The 23,012-nt window shown below is 39.8% G+C and overlaps 1 protein-coding gene across 8 annotated transcripts in view; it reads left to right on the top strand.

Moving 5' to 3' along the window:
* Positions 1-23,012, top strand: part of VEPH1 (ventricular zone expressed PH domain containing 1) — a 244,302-nt gene that overhangs the window by 112,226 nt on the left and 109,064 nt on the right. For 7 of the 8 annotated variants that reach the window (XM_073023493.1, XM_008008592.3, XM_008008589.3 and 4 more), the window contains one exon: positions 19,386-19,606. In XM_073023493.1, coding sequence (XP_072879594.1) covers positions 19,386-19,606 — 221 coding nt within the window. Of the gene's footprint in view, positions 1-19,385; positions 19,607-20,831; positions 22,759-23,012 lie in introns of those variants that run through there. The other variant, XM_073023495.1, reaches the window with a different exon arrangement.

Below are 23,012 nucleotides of genomic sequence, written 5' to 3' on the forward strand. Positions count from 1 at the left end.
ATCAAAAGATAAAAGAAAGAATTGAAGAAAGTGACTTTTGTAATGCTATTCTAAAAATCAGCTCAAAGTTGGAGAATTATGTACGTAAGAGAGAGATTAACAAGATTTTTATTTATTTATTTTCTCCTTTGTTCCACAAAAAAATATTTCAGGCAGCTTGCTTCTTGATGTTCTGTTAAAAGATTATACAAGCTTTTGAATATGATTAACATTTGATGTCTACTTTCTTGGCAAGCATTTTACATGTATTTTATGCTAATATTTTAAGGCTAAAAGAGCATTTTCTTGTCTGTGTGGCATAATTTTTAAAGAATGAAATTTATTAATTGTAAAAATATCTTGAAATTTAAAGATTACTAGATAGCTTGACCTTTACTGGCTTCCCTACTTCAATAACAGCAAGTTTTTGCAGAATTTAAAAGACTGTAACATTTTTACTTCAGAAATAGGAAAAGATTGAAAAAGATTGAGGAATAATTATAAAGAGAAAACGATATAAATATCTAGATTATTTAAAATAATGAGCTAAAGTTGGGTTCAGGTCACAAAGAAAATTTTAAGTTGTATAGTGTTTTGATGTAATCACATAACTGTTTTTAAAGGAGAAATTGGCTTTCTTGGTGAAATGTTGAACATATTTCAATTCTAAGTAAAGTCTTTTGCAGGTTACCAAAATACTGGCTCACATTTGCTTATATTGAGTTGGTTTTGGGGTGTTGGACATTTCTAGAACTTCCCAACCATTATCAATTCTCAAGATAAATTAACTGGGAAAAATTAAAGGGCTATATAGCTTCTAAAATGGCTTGTTTTCATTTTTGTGATAATTCAAATATTTCTGCATTCATGTTTAAGATTTTTGATACTTAAGTAATAATAACTAAGGTTGATTTAACATTTCTGTATGACAGGCAATTTTTAACTCACTTTTTTTCAACTCACTGAATTCTCACAACCTATGATGGTCAATATTAGGTGTCAACTTGACTGGATTGAGGGATGCCTGGATGGCTGGTAAAGTATTGTTTCTGGGTGTGTTGCTCTGGCCCATTTGTCAAGTGACCCGAAAGGCAGATAGTTTTGAGTGGAGCCCAGACCAGAAGTCTCTGCAACAGGTCTAAGCTACTGTGCCAGCCGTATGACCCAGCAGATCTAGTGGTGCATGAGGTATCAATGGCAGATTGGGATGCTGTCGGGAGCCTCTGGCAGGTCCTCATAGGTGAATCATAGTGGAGCCCTTTAGGATTCTAGAGCAAGGCCCTACCATCTTCTGTAGATAACTCCTTTTCTTTTTTTTTTTTTTTTTTTTTTTGAGTCTTGCTCTGTTGCCCGGCTGGAGTACAGTGGCACGATCTCGGTTCACTGCCACCTCCACCTCCTGGGTTCAAACAGTTCTCCTGCCTCAGCCTCCTGAGTAGCTGGGACTATCGGCATGCACCACCATGCCCAGCTACTTTTTGTATTTTCAGTAGAAACAGTGTTTCACCACGTTGGCCAGTAGGGTCTCAATCTCCTGACCGCATGATCCACCTGCCTTGGCCTCCCAAAGTGCTGGGATTACAGGCTTGAGCCACCACTCCTGGTTGACAACTCCTTTTGAGAGACAGCTTTGGCCTGCTACTGGACCTTGGTAGAAACTGAATATTTGACTACAGGTCACCAAGTTTCTATGTGACCTGAACTGCCTATCATGAACTGGGTGCTTTCTGACCCATCAAGACATAAAATTGGGCTTGCACTGCAGTATTCCATCATCAAATAGAAGTGGTGTATACGTGATCAGGGTTGAGCAGGTCCTGAGAACACAAGTAAGTTACATGAAGAAGTAGCTTAAATGCCCATGGTCTCCACTCCTGCTACCCTGCCTTCTGTCTCCCAGCCTCTACCTATGGCCTCATGGGGAGTTTCCTGTGATCAGTTAACAGAGGAAGAGGCTAGGGCATGGTTTACAGATGGCTCTGCACGATATGCGGCACCAACCAAAAGTAGACAGCTGCAGTACTACAGGACATCTCTGGGACATGCCTGAAAGACAGTGGTAAAGGAAAATCTTCCCAATGGGGAGAAATTCAAGCAATGCACATGGCTGTGCACTTTGCTTAAAAGGAGATGTGGCCAGACATGCAGTTATATACATGGGTTGAGCCAATGGTTTGGCTGGATGGTCAGGGACTTGGAAGGAATATGATTAGAAAACTGGTGACACAGAACAATAGAGAAGCAGAGTGCCAAATCATGAATGAAGTCCTATTCACAATTGCTAAAAAGAGAATAAAATACCTAGGAATACAGTTAACAAGTGAAGTGAAGGGCCTCTTCAAAGAGAACTACAAACCACTGTTCAAGGAAATCAGAGAGGACACAAATGAAAAAACATTCCATAGTCATTGACAGGAAGAATCAATATCGTGAAAATGGCCATACTGCCTAAAGTAATTTATAGATTCAATGCTATTCCCACAAAACTACCATTAACATTCTTCACAGAATTAGAGAAAACTGCTTTAAAATTAATATGGAACCAAAAGAGAGCCCATATAGCCAAGACAATCCTAAACAAAAAGAATATAGCTGGAGGAATCATGCTATCCAACTTCAAACCGTACTACAAGACTCCAGTAACCAAAACAGCAGAGCACTGGTACAAAAAACAGACACATAGACCAAGGGAACAGAATAGGGATCTCAAAAATAAGACTGCACATCTACAACCATCTGATCTTCAACAAACCTGACAAAAACAAGCAGTGGGGAAAAGATTCCCTATTTAATACATGGTTCTGGGAGAAGCGGCCAGCCATATGCAGAAAATTGAAACTAGCCCCTTTCCTTATACAAAAATTAACTCCAGATGGATTAAAGACTTAAATATAAAACCCAAAATGATCAAAATCCTAGAAGAAAATCTAGGCAATATCATTCAGGACATAGTCATGGGCAAAGATTTCATGATGAAAATGTCAAAAGCAATTTCAACAAAAGCAAAAATTGACAAATGGGATCTAATCAAAGAGCTTCTGCACAGCGAAAGAAGCTATCATCAGAGTGAACAGATAATCTCAGAATGGGAGAAGATTTTTGCAATCTATCCATCTGACAAAAGTCTAACATCTAGAATTTACGAGGAACTTAAACAAATTTACAAGGAAAAAAAAAAACAAGCAACCCCATTAAAAAGTAGGCAAAGAACATGAATATCCACTTCTCAAAAGAAGACATACATCTGATCAACAAACATATGAAAAAAAGCTCAACATCACTAATCATTAGAGAAATGCAAATCAAGCCCACAATGAAATACTGTCTCACACCAGTCAGAATGGCAATTATTAAAAAGTCAAGAAACAGCAGATGCTGGCAAGACTGTAGAGAAATAGGAACACTTTTACACTATTGGTGGGAATGTAAATTAGTTCATCTATTGTAGAAGACAGTGTGGTGATTCCTTAAAGACCTAGAGGCAGAAATACCATTTGACCCAGCAATCCCATTACTGGGTATATAAAGAAAGGAATATAAATAATTCTGTTATAAAGATACATGCATGAGTATGTTCACTGCAGCACTATCCACAATAGCAAAGACATGGAATCTACCCAAATGCCAATAAATGATAGACTGGATAAAGAAAATGTGGTACGTATACACCATGGAATACTATGCAGACATAAAAAGGAATGAGATCATGTCCTTTGCAGGGACATGGACGGAGCTGGAAGTCGTTATCCTTAGCAAACTAAAATAGGAACAGAAAATCAAACACCACATGTTCTCACTTGTAAGTAGGAGCTGAACAATGGAACACATGGACACAGGGAGGGGAACAACACACGCTGGGGCCTGCAGCGGGGGTGCGGCAAGGGAGAGCATGAGGAAGAATAGATAATGCATGCTGGGCTTAATACCTAGGTGATGGGTTGATAGGTGCAGCCAAACACTATGGCACATATTTACCTATGTAACAAACCTGCACATCCTGCACATGTATCCCGGAACTCAAAATAAAATTAAATTAAAAAGAAAAGAAAATTGGTGACACAGAGAAGGAAACAACAAACACTGGGGTCTACTTGAGGCGGGAGGGTGGGAACAAGGAGAGGAGCAGAAAAGACAACTATTGGGTACCGGGCTTAATACCTGGGTGATGAAATAATATGTACAACAAACCCCGATGATACGTGTTTACCTATGTAACAAACCTTCACTTGCACCCCCAAACCTAAAATAAAAGTTAATAAAACAAAAAGAAAATTGGTGACAAAGAAATTTTTGGGAAGACGTATGTGGATGGACCTCTCTGAGTGACCAAAAACTGTGAAGATGTTTGTGTCCTCTGTGTGCGCTCAGCAAGGGGTGACCTTGGCAAGGAGGATTTTAATAATCAAGTGGATATGATGACCCACTCTGTTGACACCACTCAGGCTCTTTCCCCAACCACTCCTGTCATCGCCTAATGGGCTTATGAACACAGTGGCCATGGTGTCAGAGAAGGAGGTTATTCATGGACTCAGCATCATGTACTTCCATTCACAAAGGCTGACCTAGCTACCGCCATCGCTGACTGCCAATCTGCCAGCAGCAGAGACCAACAATGAGCCCTCTATGTGGCACTATTCCTTGGGGTGTTCGGCCAGCTACCTGTGGTAGTTCGATTACATGGGACCACTTCCATTATGGAAGGGAGAGGGTTTGTTCTTACTGGGATACTCTTACTCAGTATATGGATTTGCCTCTCCTACATGCAATGCTTCCGCCAAGACTACCATCCATGGACTTGCAGAACGGACTTGTCGACTGCCGTGGTATTACACATAGCATTGCTTTTCACCAAGGAACTCACTCTACAGACAGAAATGTATGCATTCATGATCATGGCATTCACTGGTCTTACCATGCTCCCCTTGATCCTGAAGCAGCTGGCTTGAGAGAACAATAGAATGGCTTTTTGAAGTCATAATTACAATGCCAAACGGGTGACAATACTTTGCAGGACTGGGGAAAAGTTATCCAGAAGGCTGTATATGCTCTGAATCAGCATCTAGTATATGGTACTGTTTCTCCCATAGGTAGGATTCACAGGTCCAGGAATCAAGGGGTGGAAGTAGAAGTGACACCACTCACAATTACCCCTAGTGACCCACTAGCACCATTTTTGTTTCATATTCCCACGACATTATGTTCTGCCGGCCTAGAGGCCTTAGTTTCAGAGTGAGGTATGCTGCTCTCAAGATAGTAAGTTCTCATGAGAGCTGGTTGTTTAAGTGTGTGGCCCCTTCCCACCCTTGCTCCACTTTCACCACGTGATCTGCCTATTCCTGCTTTGCCTTCTACCGTGAGTAAAAGCTCCCTGAGGCTTCCCACAGAAGCAGCTTGCAGAAATATGCTTCCTGAACAGCCTGCAGAACTATGAACCAATTAAACCTCTTTTCTTATAAATTACCCAGTCTGGCCGGGCGCGGTGGCTCAAGCCTGTAATCCCAGCACTTTGGGAGGCCGAGACGGGCCGATCACGAGGTCAGGAGATCGAGACCATCCTGGCTAACATGGTGAAACGCTGTCTCTACTAAAAATACAAAAAACTAGCCGGGCGAGGTGGCGGGCGCCTGTAGTCCCAGCTACTCGGGAGGCTGAGGCAGGAGAATGGCGTGAACCTGGGAGGCGGAGCTTGCAGTGAGCTGAGATCCGGCCACTGCACTCCAGCCTGGGCGACAGAGCGAGACTCCGTCTCAAAAAAAAAATAAAATAAAATAAAATAAATAAATAAATAAATAAATTACCCAGTCTGAGGTATTCTTTATAGCAATTCAAGAATGGACTAACACTCTATGAGTGTTAGTCTCTCTGAGTCAGATACTGTGATTAACTCCTTTTAATAAACTGAGCCATGCAAGGTTAAATAACTTGCCCAAGGTCCATGTCTGGTTAGCTACAGTGCCAGATTCAAACTTAGGAAAAAGCTTCCGAAACCACTTTATAAACAACCATATTATTGCACTTGCCTGCTCAGACAAACAAGGCACAGCTAGGAAGGCTTTACATGGTACTACTACCTTTTCATTCCTCGAAGGTAAAATTTGCCATGTAAATGTTTATCCAAAGAAAATCTTTCACATATATTGACATTTTAAACAGTCAACACTTTCCTTGCTAGTCTCTTACTCATCAATTCTACTTTGCATGCAGTAAGGAAGCCTCTTGAAACCCAAATGCCTGATCACATCTCTGGGATGGAGAAACCGAACCCATCGCTCAGACAGACCAGCTGAATCCAACAGAAGGGTGGTGCTAGCAGGGTTTTCGTAGCTTTGTTTCAGTTGTGGTTCTGGATTTTCTAAAGAGGCTCTAAACCACCAGCCAATGAGAGTATTTGAGATTTTATTTTAAGGCTTAATATCTCAAGCTCTGAACAAACAACAAAACAGGACATAACAAAAGTCTTCCAATAGAATAGGACAAACAATCATACACCAGCAGTAGATAGAAATGTACCTCCTCCAGAGTGATGACCACTGGTTAAAAATGGCTTTTAAAACCTGATATTGGTTTCTCTGCAAGGGAAGTATGTAGAATAAGGAGGAGGGGTGGGGTAGGAAGGGGCTCACAGATGCTGCCAATGTTATTGATAATTTCCTGTTACATTACATATATTTATATACATTCTTTCATATGTAGCGTATATTCCATAATGTCAAAGAAAAATACAATCATCGAATATTTACTATGTGCCAAATAGTATGTCAAATATGTATCTTTATGATAAAACATTCAGGCTGTACTAAGAAACATTTTTAAATTCACTGATATTTCTGGCATCATTAGATCATATTAAAAATAATGCTAATAATAACAATTCATTGATACCATTGTTTTATCACCTACTCTATGCTAGATACTTTACAATTATGTTTTCATTGTTCCTCACAACATCGTGAAGTAGTTTTGTCAGCTAGGATGAATTTGGTAATAGCATATCCAACTAAAGCTGATTCAGAAGAAAAATATTTATTATCTCCTATAACAAGAAGCCTGGAAAATATGGTGGGTCCCCGGTTTGTTCAGAAGTTCCACATCATCAAGAACCCTTGATAAGCTTCTTTCCATTCTCTATCATCATCAGTATATTTGAATTGGCCCCATAAACATACCCCTCACACTTGAAAAGATAGCTGCCCAGATCCAGGTAGTGCATATAGGTACAACAATGTCTGGTTAAGGAATAGGGATGTGTTCTTCCATCTCTTTTTATCTGGGAGGAAAACATTTTTCAGTAGTCTTCTACCCTAGAAAACTTCACATCAGGTCCAGTTGCCCAGGATTAAATCACATACCCATGCCCTAGTTTAAAAGGAGCCTGAGAAATAGAATAGCTGTTTCCACTTTATAGCAGGCTGGGGGTTCTACTAATAAGAAAGAAGGGGATACGGTGAGATATGATTAGTGATAGGCAATCAAAAGTATCTGCCACTGAACTCTTAGCTCCAATCTACAGATGAAGCTTAGGCTCAAACTGGTTAAATAAGATACTGTGCCTTTTAAATGGTGCATTTAGACAAGACTGTCCAGTCCACAGCCTGTAGGCCACATGAGGCCCAGGACAGCTTTGAATGTAGCCCAACACAAATCCATAAACTTTCTTAAAACATTATGAGATTTTTTTGTGATTTGTTTTTCAGCTTATCAGCTGTTAGTGCTAGTGTAGTTTGTGTGTGGCCCAAGACAATTCTTCTTCTTCTGATGTGGTCCAGGGAAGCCAAATGATTGTACACCCCTGATGTAGACCATTGATATAGTTTGGCTGTGTCACCACCCAGCTCTTATATTGAATTCCCACATGTTGTGGGAGGGACCTGGTGGGAGGTAATTGAATCATGGGGGCATATCTTTCCCATCCTGTTCTCGTGATAGTGAATAAGTCTCATGAGATCTGATGGTTTTAAAAAGAGGAATTCCCCTACATACGTGCTCTCTGTTTTCCTGCTGCCATCCATGTAAGACATGACTTGCTCCTTCTGCCATGATTGTGAAAATGGACTAATACAACCATTTACATTCAAGGTTGATATTGATATGTGAGGTTTTCATACTATCATGAAGTTGCTAGCTAGTTGCTTTGTAGTTTCTATTGTGTGTTGCAGGCTACGTACTTAAGTGTGTTTCTGCTTTAGCAGGTATCATTCTTTCGTTTCACGTTTAGAACTCCCTTAAGGATCTCTTCTAAGGCTGATCTAGTGTTAACAAATTCTCTTACAGCTTCCTTGTCTGGACAATAGTTTATTTCTCCTTCACTTATGAAGCTTTAGTATGGTGGGGCATGAAATTCTCGGTTGAAATTTCTTTTCTTTAAGAGTGCTAAAATAGGCCCCCAATCTCTCCTTGCTTGTAAGATTTCTGTTAAGAAGTCTGTTAGCCTGATGGGATTCCCTTTGTATGTGATCTGCCCTTTTTATCTGGCTGCCTTTTAGATATTTTTGTTTAGCGTTGACTTTGGACAATCTGGTGGTTACATTCCTTGATGATATTCATTTTGTATGGTATCTCACAGGTGTTCTCTGCATTTCTTATGTCTAGATGCCTACCTTTCTAGCAAGATTAGGAAAGTTTTTGTGAATTATTCCCTCAAATATATTTTCCGGATGTTTTACTTTTTCTCCTTCTTTATCAGGAATACCTGATTGGTATGTCACTTTGCATAATCCAAAAAACTCTGGCCTGAGACTAAAATGTCTGTGCAGCCATGCCACTGGTTTACCAAAGAATGGCTGACTTTATATGTACCGGGATTAAAGATGGCACCCCCCTGTCAGTCCCAGGTCTGGGAAAGTACAGTTTTTCCCATTGTCTTTCCTTCAGAATATCTCCAAGAGCCTCTCCCCAAGTTAACTCTAGGGCTTGAAAGAAACAAACTGCTTTCCCTCGGCCTGGGTGGCGTGGATCCCAGTGGAAAGGTAAGTCACAAAGGAGGCTGTCTGCCTCTCTTATGTACTGATGACACAGGATTCTTTTGGTGCTGCTTTGCCAGCTGAAAACCTCTATGGCCAGTGGCACCTCTGCCCAAGTTTTGCTTGTGACCATTGGGCTGGCTCTGCCCACTCAGCCTGGCAAGCTGTACTTGGCTCACACTACTGGCCCAGACCCCATATCCACCACGGGTGAGCCAGGCGTGGAATGGCAAGGGATATGTGAGAGAGATTACAAGATCCGGCCACAGCAAGCCAGGTGCACTGGCTGCTGCAGCAGGCAGCTCCAGGCATCAGCAGAGGTGCAAGCTCCATGCAACCCTGTAGCTGGACCAGGCATGCCTCAAGCAGCTTCTGCTTTGGGCACTGGTGTCTGGACAAGAGGAATGTGGTGGTGCCCAAAAACTTGGAGATGCCAACAACTGTGGAGCCCCAAGGGGGTGTTATAGCATGTCACAGCTCTGACTCAGGGAGTCCTGAGGTCTGGGCCTCCAGAAGGGTCGCAGCTCTTCTCCCCTAGTCTGGCAAATGGGAGCATGTCACCACCCACAGCTTGGAGGGCTGGCCAGAAACATGTTTCAGCTTGTTCATATTACAGCTCATTCAGTCCTTCTTCCCTGCTCCAGCCCACGGCTCCTGAACAGGCCAGGCCCCACCATTGGTTTCTGTCACATAGGGTGGCCACCTGGCACTGGCAGAGGCCAGGAGGGTTGCAGTATTACAGCTCCTTTTGTACTTGCTGTTCAGTGGTCCTGGGTTTTTGTCCCACATCCAAGAAGAATGAGGTTAGGCGGACACCTCGAGAGTGAGCAGGGCAGAGGAGAGTTTTAATGAGTGACAGAACACTTCTTCACATGAGAGGGAAACCCGAAGTGGGTGCCCCCTACCCAAAGGTGGGTAGTCTCAATGTTTGGCTGAGTCTGGGGTTCTTATGGGCTCTGAATAAGGGAGTGCATGCTGATTGGTCCATGGGTGGGCCTGGAAAAATCACCATTTGATTTGCTAAAAGGTATCAAGAAAGTTCTCACTCTGGTTGTGGATTCCACCCAGAACTGGCAGCCCAGTTTTCAGGCTTCAAGTTGTCTTTGGCTTGGGTTTCACCAGGGACCTACCCCTTTCTGCCTAGGAATTTGTCTGTCTCCTGCTGCTATCAGTAGGGCTTCACTCACTTTTATCAGCCAGATGCTGTCATGGGGGCTGTATTCCAGCATTTTCCTCTCCAGGATCTGGGGTGTCCTTCACGATTCTGGTGGAGTCCCATTTTCCTTCTTGAATTAAAGCTCACAGAGTTGATCTTTATGTACTATCTTGCTATTTCCAAATGTCTGAGGCACTCTGAAAATCCTCTAATCTGCCATCTTAGAAAACAAAACAAAACAAAATGAGGTGTTTTTTAAAAAATGGTCACAAATAACCAATTCATGACCAACTCCAAAAATAAAACAAATTTCAATATCTCTAATTAACACTACTTCATAAATGTCTTACCAAGCACATCAGGATCCATTTGAAAAAGGATTAGGAGAAAAATTCCTCCTTCGACTTTCTTAAAATTACAATTCTCATTCTATGAGATTGGGATTGGATTCTCATTCTATGGGATTAGAAATTATAATTGTAACCCTAATTCATTGTCCCAAACCAAATGGATCTCTTCTTTTTAAAAATTACATTATTCAAACTTTTTTGTCTTTTATTGGGAGAACCAAGAAAATAAAAGTATTTCAGCATATGCCGTGCTACCCACACTTTTCATATTCTTCTGTAAACAACGAGGTTACAAGTGAAAAGCAAATGACTGTCCCCAGTCTTCAATCTGCACACCTGAATCAGGTCACATTTACAAAACAATATGTAACGGAGAGAAGAATTAATATGTGGACGGAAAACCATGCTCACATGGATTAGGATGATTAGTAATTTGCTAGTGAAAGAAAGCCCAATTAGTGCGAAGGCAATAAGAAAATCTGCCCATGGTAGAAAGAAGGGAAGACAAACTGGAAAATATGCTGAAGACCTAAAATCAAATAAAATTTCACCTGACCTCAGTAAAGCTGACCTTGCATCACTCTGGGTATGACTGCAATGGTTTCATAGAAATTCATCCCAAAGTTTTTTTCTTTTTACAGAAGATCCACAAGATCTGAAATTCATCAATGGATTGGTCTAGCTATATACCCATTTCTATCTATCTATCTATCTATCTATCTATCTATCTATCTATCTATCCATCCATCTACTTATCTATTCATCCATCCAGCTCTGTGATTTTACATTTTCAAATTTACCTACTTGCTAAAAATGTCTTTGTAACCCCAAATCAATACTATAGTGCTTTCAAAGTCATTCACAGATGTGCACAGAGTAGCAAAAACTTCAGTTGTCCCCAACTGAAGTTGAACACCGTGATGCCCTGCTTTCTTTGTTCAACTCTCATACTGTAAACAAGTATCTATTCTTTTCATGGCCTCTTTATTGCCACATTTTTCTTATCTTCATGCTTTTTGTTTTTGTTTTTGGTGATTTCACTGTTTAAAGTGTCCCCTAAGTGTAGTGCTAAAGTAATCTGTAGTGTTCCTAAGCACAAAAAGACTGTGATATGCCTTATGGAGAAAATACATGTGTTGGATAAGTTTTGTTCAGGCATAAATTACACTGCTGTTGGCCATGGGTTCAAATTTAATGAATCAACAGTATATATTAAATATCTTTCAACAGAAACACACATAAAACAATGTTACGTATGAATCAGTTGACAAAATTGTGACCAGAGGCTTGCAGGAAACTAACCCTGAATTTCCTAGAAACAATACTTCAGTATTGTCTAATTCAGGATTGTAATTTTATGGAACATAGCTACTTGTTATTCCCAAATAACAATAATCAACATATTGTACATACAGTCATCCCTCAATATCTGAGGAGGATTGGTTCCAGAACCCCTGTGGATACCAAAATCCAAGGATACTCAAGTCACTTGTATAGAGTGGCATAGGGCTTGCATACAACCTATGCACATCCTGCTGTGTACTTTAAATCATCTCTAGATTATTTATAATACCTAATAAAATGTAAATGTTATGTAAATAGTGTTATTCTATGTTTCTATCTGTATTATTTTTATTGCTGTATTGTTTTCTTTTTTTTTTCAAATATTTTGACCTGCAGTTTGTTGAATCTGTGGATGTAGAACTCTCCAATATGGAGGGCCAACTGTATCTATATAGGGAAGTATATAGAGTGATATATCATCATATTCACCTGCAATATGAGTCTATTGAACAGAGTCCTCTAAGCTGAATTTTCTACCTGCCTACATTCTCCTACATTCAGGTAAACTGTCCTGATTTTCCCATGATTAAGGGGTTTCCCAGGACAAGAGACAAGAGACTTGCAGTGCTAAAACTGGGAAAATCTTGGGGCAAACAAAGAATTGCTCCCCCAATACCAGAGTTTCTCACAGCCAAAGAAGCACTGAGGTGGGAGGAGAGCCCAGTACAAACCCTTCAACTCTTGGTCTGGAGCTAGTAACCCCCCATCAAGAAAGAGATTCTCATGGAATAAATACACTCCCAGGCAGTTAAGCACCACTGGCCACACTTAGGCTTTTGAAGGCTCCTAAGGCAGGCCTGGGTCACTCTGGTAAAGTTCCACTGAGAGAACATTAACAAAAAACTCATTTGCTTTACATTTCTAATGGCCTTTACAAGTGTATCTTTGATGTGTGTAGAGATTTCAAAGCGTTGAATCATGAAGAAAGATTGTGTTTAAATCAAATAGTGTAAAATACAAATGCCCGGGGAATGCAATATTTTCATTCAGGCAACTAATATATCATTTTCTTTTACATTTGTAAAGTGATAAAAGACAGTGGAGAGAAAAATGTGGATTATAGGGCCAAATCCACATTTCCTACATCAGCAAATTCTCAAATTTTCAGAGATTTAGGACTCCACATAGACCAGTGATTCTCAACTTTGGCTGCACATTTGAATCATCCAAGGGGTTTAAAAATTCCTATGCCTGAGCTCCACCCATTTCAATAAAATTGAATAGGAATTGGGAAGCAGGAGAGAGGTACTTGGCATCAGAATAGTTTTAACAGCTTTCCAGGTGATTCTAATGTGCAGCCAGTGCTGAGAACCACTCACAAGGAGGACAGCATTGAGAAAGAATATCAGGAAACTTCTGTGTTCAGCAGGGAAGAATGAATGCTGTCATCAGCTGGTGATGCCTACCACAGGTGGAGTACAGAAAGGAGAGCTGCAGCCTACAGAGCTGCCCTAAATGGTTTTTATCAACCCTGGTGATGTGGAAACATTCAAACTCTGGAATCAGACGGATCTTGATTTAATATTGGCTCTGCCTCTTATGACTATATTATATTTGTACAACTTTAGTGAAGTTACTATCCTCTTGACATCAGCATCCTCATCTAGATACTCATTTTGCAAGGTCATTGTGAAGATCAAGTGAAAATGCGTATGTCAAGTACCAGATACACAGTGGATGCTTAGTGAATGGAAACTATTGTTATTATCAGACCCCCACATTTTCGTGTTTGGCCATTTTCTGAGTTGTGTTCTGTTATTCTGCAAAGAATAACAGAGTAGCTTTATGAAATTGGACTAGTAGTATTATAAAAACAAAATAATAAAAAGTGAAAAAAATGGCCAATGCAATTTTGCAAACATATAATCTAGTTCAGGGGTCAACAAATTACTGCCTATGGGCCAAATCCAGCCACATCCACTCATTTATTTTTTGGTTTTAGCTCTTTTCCCACAACAAGAGACCATCTGGCCCACTAAACTGGAAATATTTACTGTCCATTCCTTTAGATAAAATATTTATTTGACTTCTGATCCTAGTTCATCAATACTCAGTGTGGCCCATGGACACCAAGACCCTTTCAGGGGATCTGTAAGGTCAAAGCTATTTTTACAATAATACTAAGACATCATTTACCATTTTCACTGTGTTGACATTTGCATTAATAGAACAAAGCAATGGTGGGTAAAACTGCAAGTGCCTAGGCACAAACCAAGATACAAGACAGTGGCACCAAAGTGTACTCGTAGTCATATTCTTTACCACCACACATTTGCAGGACAAGAAAAAAAGCCAGTTTCACCTTAGTCAGTGTTTCTCAGCCTTGGCAATATTGACATTTTGGACTAAACCACTCTTGGTTGTGTGGTTATCTTGTGCGTTGTGGGGTGTTTGGCCTCTACCCACCAGATACCACTAGCCCTCCCTTTCTCCTAGTCATGACAAAAGTGTCTCCAGACCTTCTCCAAATGCGCTCTGGGGAGGAAAAAAAATCACTCCTCTCCCTTTCTTTTCCCCACTCCCTCCCCCTGGGAACCACTAAATTAACCTGATGAAGCAGTAGAAATTATTAATTTTATTAAATCTCAATCCTGAGTACACATCTTCTTAAGTTTCTCTCTGGCTAAATGGGAAGGATGCATTGGCTTGGCACTTATGTTGCTGATTGCAATACAGAAATTCAATGGTTATCTTAAGAAAAAAAAAACCCTTGTGTTATTTGCCTATGTGCCAAACTAACCACTTTTTTTTATGGAACAGTTTTTACTTGAAACAATAACTAATGTACAATCTATGATTCTTTGTTTGGGGCTATTTAGTAGACATTATACAGAAAATGAATGACGTGAGCCTTTCATTTCAAGCAAAACTACAGATATTAGTATTTGTTGCCAGTGACACAATTTGAGCTTGCATATGAAAACTGAAGTTTTGGAAAATCTATATCACCACTGTAAACTTGAAAGTTTCGCAATACTTAAAAGACTTTTCTGATGAGATCAGTGGTGAAAATAGTGAATGCAATGTTTTATATTATATAATGAAATGCATCAACCTTTGGAAGATATGCCAAACTCAGTAAACCAGTATTTTTCCAAATAGCTAATGCTTAATATTTCAAAGTCATGCATAGGCAAAAGATTTAATCAAAGTGCAAGACAGACCAGTGGATTTTAATGTAATAGGATACAAAGTTAATTAAAGTCACATATCACAACTAACCTTTGAGAAACTACTACTTGGTGAGTTTTGGTGTAGTATCCAAGAAGAATATTCACAATTACCAAGGCAATTCTGAAAATAGTCCTCCCTTTTCTAACTTCATATCTTTATGAGGCCAGATTTAACAGATCAAATACAGAAACGTATGAGAATCTAGACGTCATCTATTAAGCAGTTACTAAAAAAAATTGCAAAAATATACAGGAATGCAAGTCTTCTCACTAAATTTTTTTGTTTTGGAAAATGTGATTTTTAATGAAAATATACATTTTAAAAATTGCCTATTTTAACTTCCAGTACGGCCAATATCAATAGATATAAACCAGATGACAAAAACGCTGGGATCTTTGATAATTTTCAAGAGAGTAAAGGGGTCCTAAAACCAAAAGATTTGAGAATTGCTGATCTATTTTGTGTTTGCAGAGTATTTATAATATTTATATAACTAAATTAAACATTATTAACAATAAAGACTACATAACACTAATGATGAATGACATAAAAAAAAGGAGTGGAAAAATATGTACATAGGTCGTTTAGTTTTTTGGGTTTTTTTTTGTTTTTTTCTTTGATGGGAGAAGCTGGCAGTATAGAAAGTGAGGGTCTAGATGGAGAAACAGGGAGGGCATATGTGGCCTTGAGCAATTTAGTCTCCTATCTGTGCTTCAGTTTCCTCATTGTTAAAGTGGCAATGATTCCAGTACTTACAGCATTATTTGGAGGATTACATGAGTAAATAGCTAAAAAGAGTATAGAATAGGCTTGGTGCTTAGAGTAAGTGCCCTGTCTGGGTCAGCTATTTTTGTTTAATAATAAACAATGAATTTGTGTCAGCAGGGATAAGGTCAGACCCACAGTTAAGGCTTACAGGTGCTGACCCTGTCCCCTCAATGGGATGACTGAAAGCAGGAAAATCCAGTCACTAGCCCCCAGAGACAAAATATCATGAAGCTGAGAAAGAACTCAGAATCTCCTAACCCCCTTCCTGCCCTAATATCACACTTTCTAATCCAGAATCACATCTGTTACCCCTGTGAGGTACATGGATGTGCTCCAAGGTTTCAGAGCAAATGATGTGAGGTTGGCTTGGTTTCATATGTTAGTTCCAGAGCAGTTATAATTTTTCTTGTTCCTGCACTGTGATTAATTTTCCCTTCAGCTCAGTTTGGCTGCCAGCAATCATTTGGAATTACGTTGATTTCAGCAAAGACCCACACAACAACCTTCACCTTTTAAAAGACACATGCTTTAAAGAAGGGGCTTGCAAATTTTTATAGTGAGAAGGATTCTTAATGAAACCATGGGGACATTTATTGCATAAGCAAATGAAATGTTTGTGAAATGGTTTGAAAAATTCTAATGAAAAATCTACTTCTGAAAGTAAGGAAGTCACTTCGAATTTTAAATATATCTTAGTAGGACATAAAATTCAGCTCCTATATCTTCCTACCACCCTATATCAAGCAGGATAAATTTACGGTAATTGTTTTCTAAGGTTGCTGAGAATGTTGAGTTGAGAGTCTGAAACTTTGCCAAATTCGAATGTCACCTTCTCTCTGAGATGTGTCCTAAGTACACCATTTACCATTGGCTTCCCATTCTTCATTTTTCTTGAGGCACATTTCTCCATCTAACACACTATATATTTTACATAGGTATTTTGTTTAGTGTCTTTCTGCCTCAATATTGTGGCAGGGATTTTTGTACTTTTTCTTTAGTGATATGTTCCTGACTTCTAGAACGGGGTCTATGGTAGGGACCCCCCACATCCAGCTTTTACCTTTAAATCGGGAATAAAAAATGTCCCTTGATTCATTGCATATCATGAATTCATACATGGAGCCTTTGAAGTAATGAATGAGTCTATGTTGCAAAAAAAAAACCTGTTGGATCCAAGAGCATTTAAGTATTGTTCTGCAACCTGGCAATTGTATGAGCCAAAATATGAAACAGGGGCTCCAGGAACATATTCCAGGGGTCTTTCATTTTCATTCATCTAACATTATTCTTTGATGAATAGATGTCTTTAGCTTCAACCAGCTGTCCAGCTCATGAAAGCACAAACTTCTGTCTCACATACCCATACAGGACACTGTGCCTTAGTGGCGTTTAAAAAATAAATAAGGGATTGATGGCAGAAGTACCCCATTTTCCCCAAGTGATGTGTTCCAGTGCAATTATACATGGAATATTTGAAAATCAAGTACCAAAAATGAGGGAACTTCACTACTTAAATTTGTTCTGTACTAAATATTTATTGTAAAGCACAGAATTCCTTTGTAACAACATGCTTTATAAGGTCATATTTTGATATATAAGATTTTCTTAAATCAGTAAATTGAGACACACACACACTGGGTGTAGAATCCACAAGCTCAATTTTGTGCCAGGATGATGATTGATGAATAAGAAGTAGCTCCTTTAGAAGACTTGACTGGCACATGTAACCATTAGGAAATTATAAATAAAAGGTGGGGGGGGATTATGTGTTCTTTAAAAGCAAGGGCATCCTTTCATTCACCTTTGTTATCTGGAGTCTCGTAAAAGCATATTATAGACATGCCATACCTATTTGGTGATTAAATAAAATCATGAGTAAGCAAATGATCAAATGCAATTAAGTACTAAAAAGATTTTTGGCTAGACACAGTGGTTCACGCCTGTAATCCTAGCATTTTGGGAGGCCAAGGCAGGAGGATTACTTGAGCCCAGGAGTTCGATACCAGCCTGGGCAACATAGTGAGATCCTGAAATAAAAAAATAGCCGAGTGTGGTGGCACACGCCTGTGGTGCACCTACATAGGAGACTGAGACAGCAGTATAGCTTGAGCCCAGGAGGTCAAGGCTGCAGTGAGCCATGATCACATCTCTGCACTACAGCCTGGTCAACAGAGTGAGACTCTGTCTCAAAAAGATACTAAAATAAAAGAAAATTTTAAGATTTTTAAAGAGTCTATAATACAGTAAAAATTTACACAGAAGGAGTCACTGGAGACAGCCGCATGGAAGAGTTGCACCTTGTAGGAAATTAAGGCTTCAAATGCTAGAACAAAGGGTAAATAGGAATTCCTAACAAGGAGAGTAATCTAGATCTGTGCACCAATTGGTTAGAAGGACTGTGAGCAGCAACCTCCAATATATATTTATTTATATTTATACGTATGTTCCACTACACTAACAAGAAAAAAATTTAGACATACACAAAAATAAGATTTTAAAAGAAAAGTTAAAGACGAAATAAGTAATATTTTAAATTGTTATTTATTAATGGTATATCATTATTTCTATTGGGCATAAATCTACATTTCCAATAACCTTTTCAATAATTTTGAATATTGAATTTTATGGCTAACTTCCAGTCATATCAGATTGGATCACATTGCCTCAAAATATGGCTAATGAGGAATTTTAATAGGTATAAGAGATGTGTCAGTTAAGCCATTTTCTTATTTGCTCATGCCTACATTATTCATATTGTCCTTAATCCTCTGTTCTTTGAAGGAACTTAAATGACTTGTGAAAGTTAGCTTGGTTAAACCTAGATAATAGAATCTACTCAATCGGCCAAGCACATAAAAACTGTAATACACTGAAAGATGCTTAAAGTTAACAAGTCAGCGAGAAAACCTGTGGCAAGGAAATCAACCTAGCACACTAGTGGAATATGCAGCCATCACCCGACAGATGGGTTGAGTGTGCCAGGGTCCAGGCTCACTTTAAGACCATGGACCACACCTGCCCCATGCAGGTGGAGTTAGCAGTTCACATAGTTGTGAAAGGTGCATGTGTGGGGTCTGATCATTTATGATGGTTGAGAGATTTTGACCTGGAAAGATAGGTTAATGAGAATATTTGCATATTAGTCTGTCCTGGAAATCAGGAACAAATTAAAAACCTCAAAGAAGCAGATTCAGAGGAACTATGAATGAAACCTATTATTCAACTTGAGCTAGCTCCCTGAGTGTCAACTCCCTATAGAATTATCATCTGCTGCTCATGGGACTCTGATTTTTTTTTTTTTTTTTTTTTCTGAGACTGAGTCTCCCTCTGTTTCCCAGGCTGGAGTGCAGCGGCACTATCTTGGCTCACTGCACCCTATGCCTCCTGGGTTCAAGCAATTCTCATGCCTCAGCCTCCCGAGTAGCTGGGATTATAGGCATGTGCCACCACACCCAGCTAATTTTTTGTATTTTTAGTTGAGACGGGGTTTTGCCATGTTGACCAGGCTGGTTGCAAACTCCTGTTCTCGATCAGGAGTTCCAAGCCATCCACCCACCTCAGCCTTCCAAAGTGCTGGGATTACAGGTGTGAGCTACCATGCCTGGATGATTTTCTTCTAAAAGATAAACCTATTTTCTTCATTGTTTTTGGCAGGAGAGAGCCAGGAGCTGCCTGACATACCTGGTGAGCCAACTGGCCAACATGGAGCATTCGTTTCACCATATTCTCCTGCTAGAGATTAAAGGCATCACCGACACCTTCTCCTCAATCTTGGGCCCTCAGAGCAGAGACATCTTCCGCATGAGCAACAGCTTCACCGCCATTGCTAAACTCCTTACCCGACAACTGGAAAATGCGAAGGCTGGAAGTGGCAGGTGAGCAAGAGCTTCTGTGTACCTCAGGGAGCTGCTATGCACCTGTGGAGGTAGAATGCAGACAGCTAAGCCTTTCTAACTGCCAAAGGAAGCTAAAACTTGTATCTCAACAGAGAATAATATCTGTATAAATTATGGCACTTGCCAGAATCTTTCTTCTAAATATGTGAAAACAAGAATGTAACAAAACAATAAAAAGGTTCACAAAACATGGTAAAGGAATAAGAACGTAGTACAAGGAATATTTTATAGCACCCATTTATTTACTCAACAAGCATTTAACAATTTAAGTTGTCGTACTGAATAATTTAGCATAGCTCACTGCGTACCAGGAAGCTAGACACATATAGAGAGATAATAACACGTTCCTTGTATTCAAGAAGCTCACTGACTAGTATGAGATAAATATTTAAGTGCATAATGGGAGAATGGCAGAATGGTGGAAAGCTATGCTTATCAACATGGGTTCAAGAGGCATGGAAAATACAGAGATGGAGTATCTACTTCTGTATCAAAGGGAGAGGGGTGGAAATCTGGTATCAGAAGAGGTTCCCCTGAAGAGGTGATATTTTGAACCAAGTAGTGAAAGATGACCAGATTTCACCAGGCTGTCTTTCGGGCAGCATTTGAAAAAGCACTTTCTGGAAACAGAAGTCATTTTGTACGACTAGGGTTATGTTACAAGGAAAATAACATTAGGAGTGCTAATGAAGTGGTAGGCAGGGACCAGAGGATGACAGGCTCAACAGAGTGGACTAAGGAGTTCAACTTTACCCTCTAAGCAGTGAGGAGTGATTGTGGAGCTTCGTACATGGCAGGGTACAATCAGTCCAGATTTCAGGAAGCCCATCCTGGACCCAGTGCAGAGGATGTCTCAGGAAGAGGCAGATGAGCCACATCAAATGAGGGAAGAGCAGAAAAGTGTGCATAGGTGTTGGCCATGAGGAAATTATTGACGATTGACGTGAGGAAGCTGCCATTGGTGTGGCTAGCAAAAAACAGGGTGATGGGGGTCGCAGAGAGAGAGGACACAATGCACAAACTGGCCTTTTAAAGAAGCTTGTCTTTGGAAAAAATATGCAAGGCCATGCAAGATTGAGGGAGGGGTTTTATTTGTTTTGCTATGTTTTGAATAGAGAGAAACTTAAAAAGCTTTATGACTTTTAGAAGCTACAAAAGCCCTTTAAGTATGTAATCTCATTTGATCTTCATGACCATTCTACAGGCAAGAAGGACAGATGTCACTTACTCCTACTTTATAGAAGAAGAAACAGAGGCTCAGATACTGGTTAAATATATTCCCAATGTTACACAATGACTAAGTGACAGAGGATGGACTCGACCGCATCTCCATAATTCAGATCACAGGCAATGGAAGGTGCACAGTTATGGAGGAGGGTGGGGCCATTTGCAACTAATGTCAAATTCTGTGGGGGTTTTTTGGAATAACAAATGATGCATGCCATTTCCAGTGTGAAACAAGAATTCCATGAGAGGTCATCTTGATAGAGTAGTGAGCATTTAGTCATTTGGGTCCACTTTATGTTCATCATGGTGTAGAGCCTGGAGGTCCTAAGAGACATAAGGTACTATCTTTACCATCAAGAGTCACAGTCAGAGGATGTGATGTGCGTGGAGAAAAAGGAATGCACTCTCCAGCAGCCAGGGAGTCGAATATTTCACAGAGAAGGTAAAATTTAAGTTCATTTCCTATTTATTATCTTCCACATACCAAGCATTTCTCTAAACACTAGGTCAAGTTGCACAGAATGAATGAAAATTCCTCAGATAGGGTAGAAAGGACACCACAAACAAACAAACAAACAAAAATAGCACATGCCAAGATACAAGGGCTTAATAGTATGTGCTCAGACTAAGGAAAGATAATTTGTTCAGTAGGGCAAGAAAGTAAGTTGAAAAGTTAGGTCAGAGGCAGATTATCAGAGGCCTTACCTGCTGTGTTAGAAGCAAGGGTTTGTTCTGTAAGCAACATGTAAACTTGGAAAGATTCTCCAGAGAATGATCACAGCTCTTAGCACAGGAATTAGCAGATAGTAAGCACTCAAATATTTTCACCAAATGAATAGGTAAATCAGGAGTAACTAACATCATAAAGCATTGAATTAATTTGACTGGAGCACCCAGCTGCCAAGAGACAAACTGAGAGGTCTAGACAAAATGATGAGAGCCTAAGAAGTCAGGGCAGATCATTATAGTAGAGAACACAAAATTACAAGGAACTGATCACCTATTGGAGGTGGAGTAAGAAGAGGGTAGTGGATGAACACCCAGAGATATGTAGCTTGAGTGATTGCACAGAAATTGAGATGATGCTGATAACCAAGAAAGGAGGTTGCAGGAGGGAAGCCAACCTGGGATGGCCTCTTAGCCCCTACACAGAGAACATAATCTGACCAATAGTGTCATCAAAGTCAATAACTATTCACAGAGGTAGAGTCATTGTAAATGTCCTTTTCTTTCAACACAATGGGTTTGATCGAGCATATAAAAATGTGTTGTCACCTCGTTTGATATACAGATGCCTATTAGAAGAGTTTCTTAACCTTGGTATTGTTGATATTTGGGCTAGACTGAGTTGTAAGGCTGCCATATGCATTATGGAATATTCACCAGCAGTGCTGGCCACTACTCACTAGATGATAGAAGAAGCACCCCCTTTCAATTGTGACAACCAAAAATGTCTCCAGGTTTTGCTAAATGTCCCTGAGGAAAAAAAAACCTCCCCCACTTGAGAATCACTACTATATACATATACCATTCAAAAATAGCATTTTCATAGACCCATAAGTTAACTGGCAATAACCTAAACACGTGGCAGCATCCAGGAGAATCAAGACCAGCATCATTAAAAAGATTTGCCATTTATATGCACCCACAAAGTCGCTGTTGGACAATTTTAATGATGTGGTTTTAGAAATTTGGTTTACAGTCTCTGCAGCTGGTGTCTGAGGGAGCCATTCTGTGCTGTATGCACAGCTGAACTGTGTGTGTCTTCTCCAAGCCATGGCTGAGATGTGCCATGAGTGAAAGTTTGAGCCCATGTCCTGGCCAGTTCTCTCCTATTCTCTATTGTCCCTTTCGACACAAGGTTTTAAGAGGCCAGTTGACATTTCTGAGATTATATATGTGAAAATCTTTACATAAAGAGAAAAAAAATATTATATAAGGATGTTACTTAGGCATCTTAACAGGAAAATCCATTTTTAATAAGTAGGCCTGTATTAGTCCATTTTCATACTGTTGTAAAGAACTGGCTGAGACTGGGTAATTTATAAAGTCAAGAGTTCGGCATGGCTGGGAAACCTCAGGAAACTTACAATCATGGAAGAAGGCAAAGGGGAAACAAGACACCATCTTCACAAGGCAGCAAGAAGTGCCAAGCAAA

The sequence above is a fragment of the Chlorocebus sabaeus genome, chromosome 15 (assembly GCF_047675955.1).
Source record: "Chlorocebus sabaeus isolate Y175 chromosome 15, mChlSab1.0.hap1, whole genome shotgun sequence".
Taxonomy (NCBI): Eukaryota; Metazoa; Chordata; class Mammalia; order Primates; family Cercopithecidae; genus Chlorocebus; species Chlorocebus sabaeus.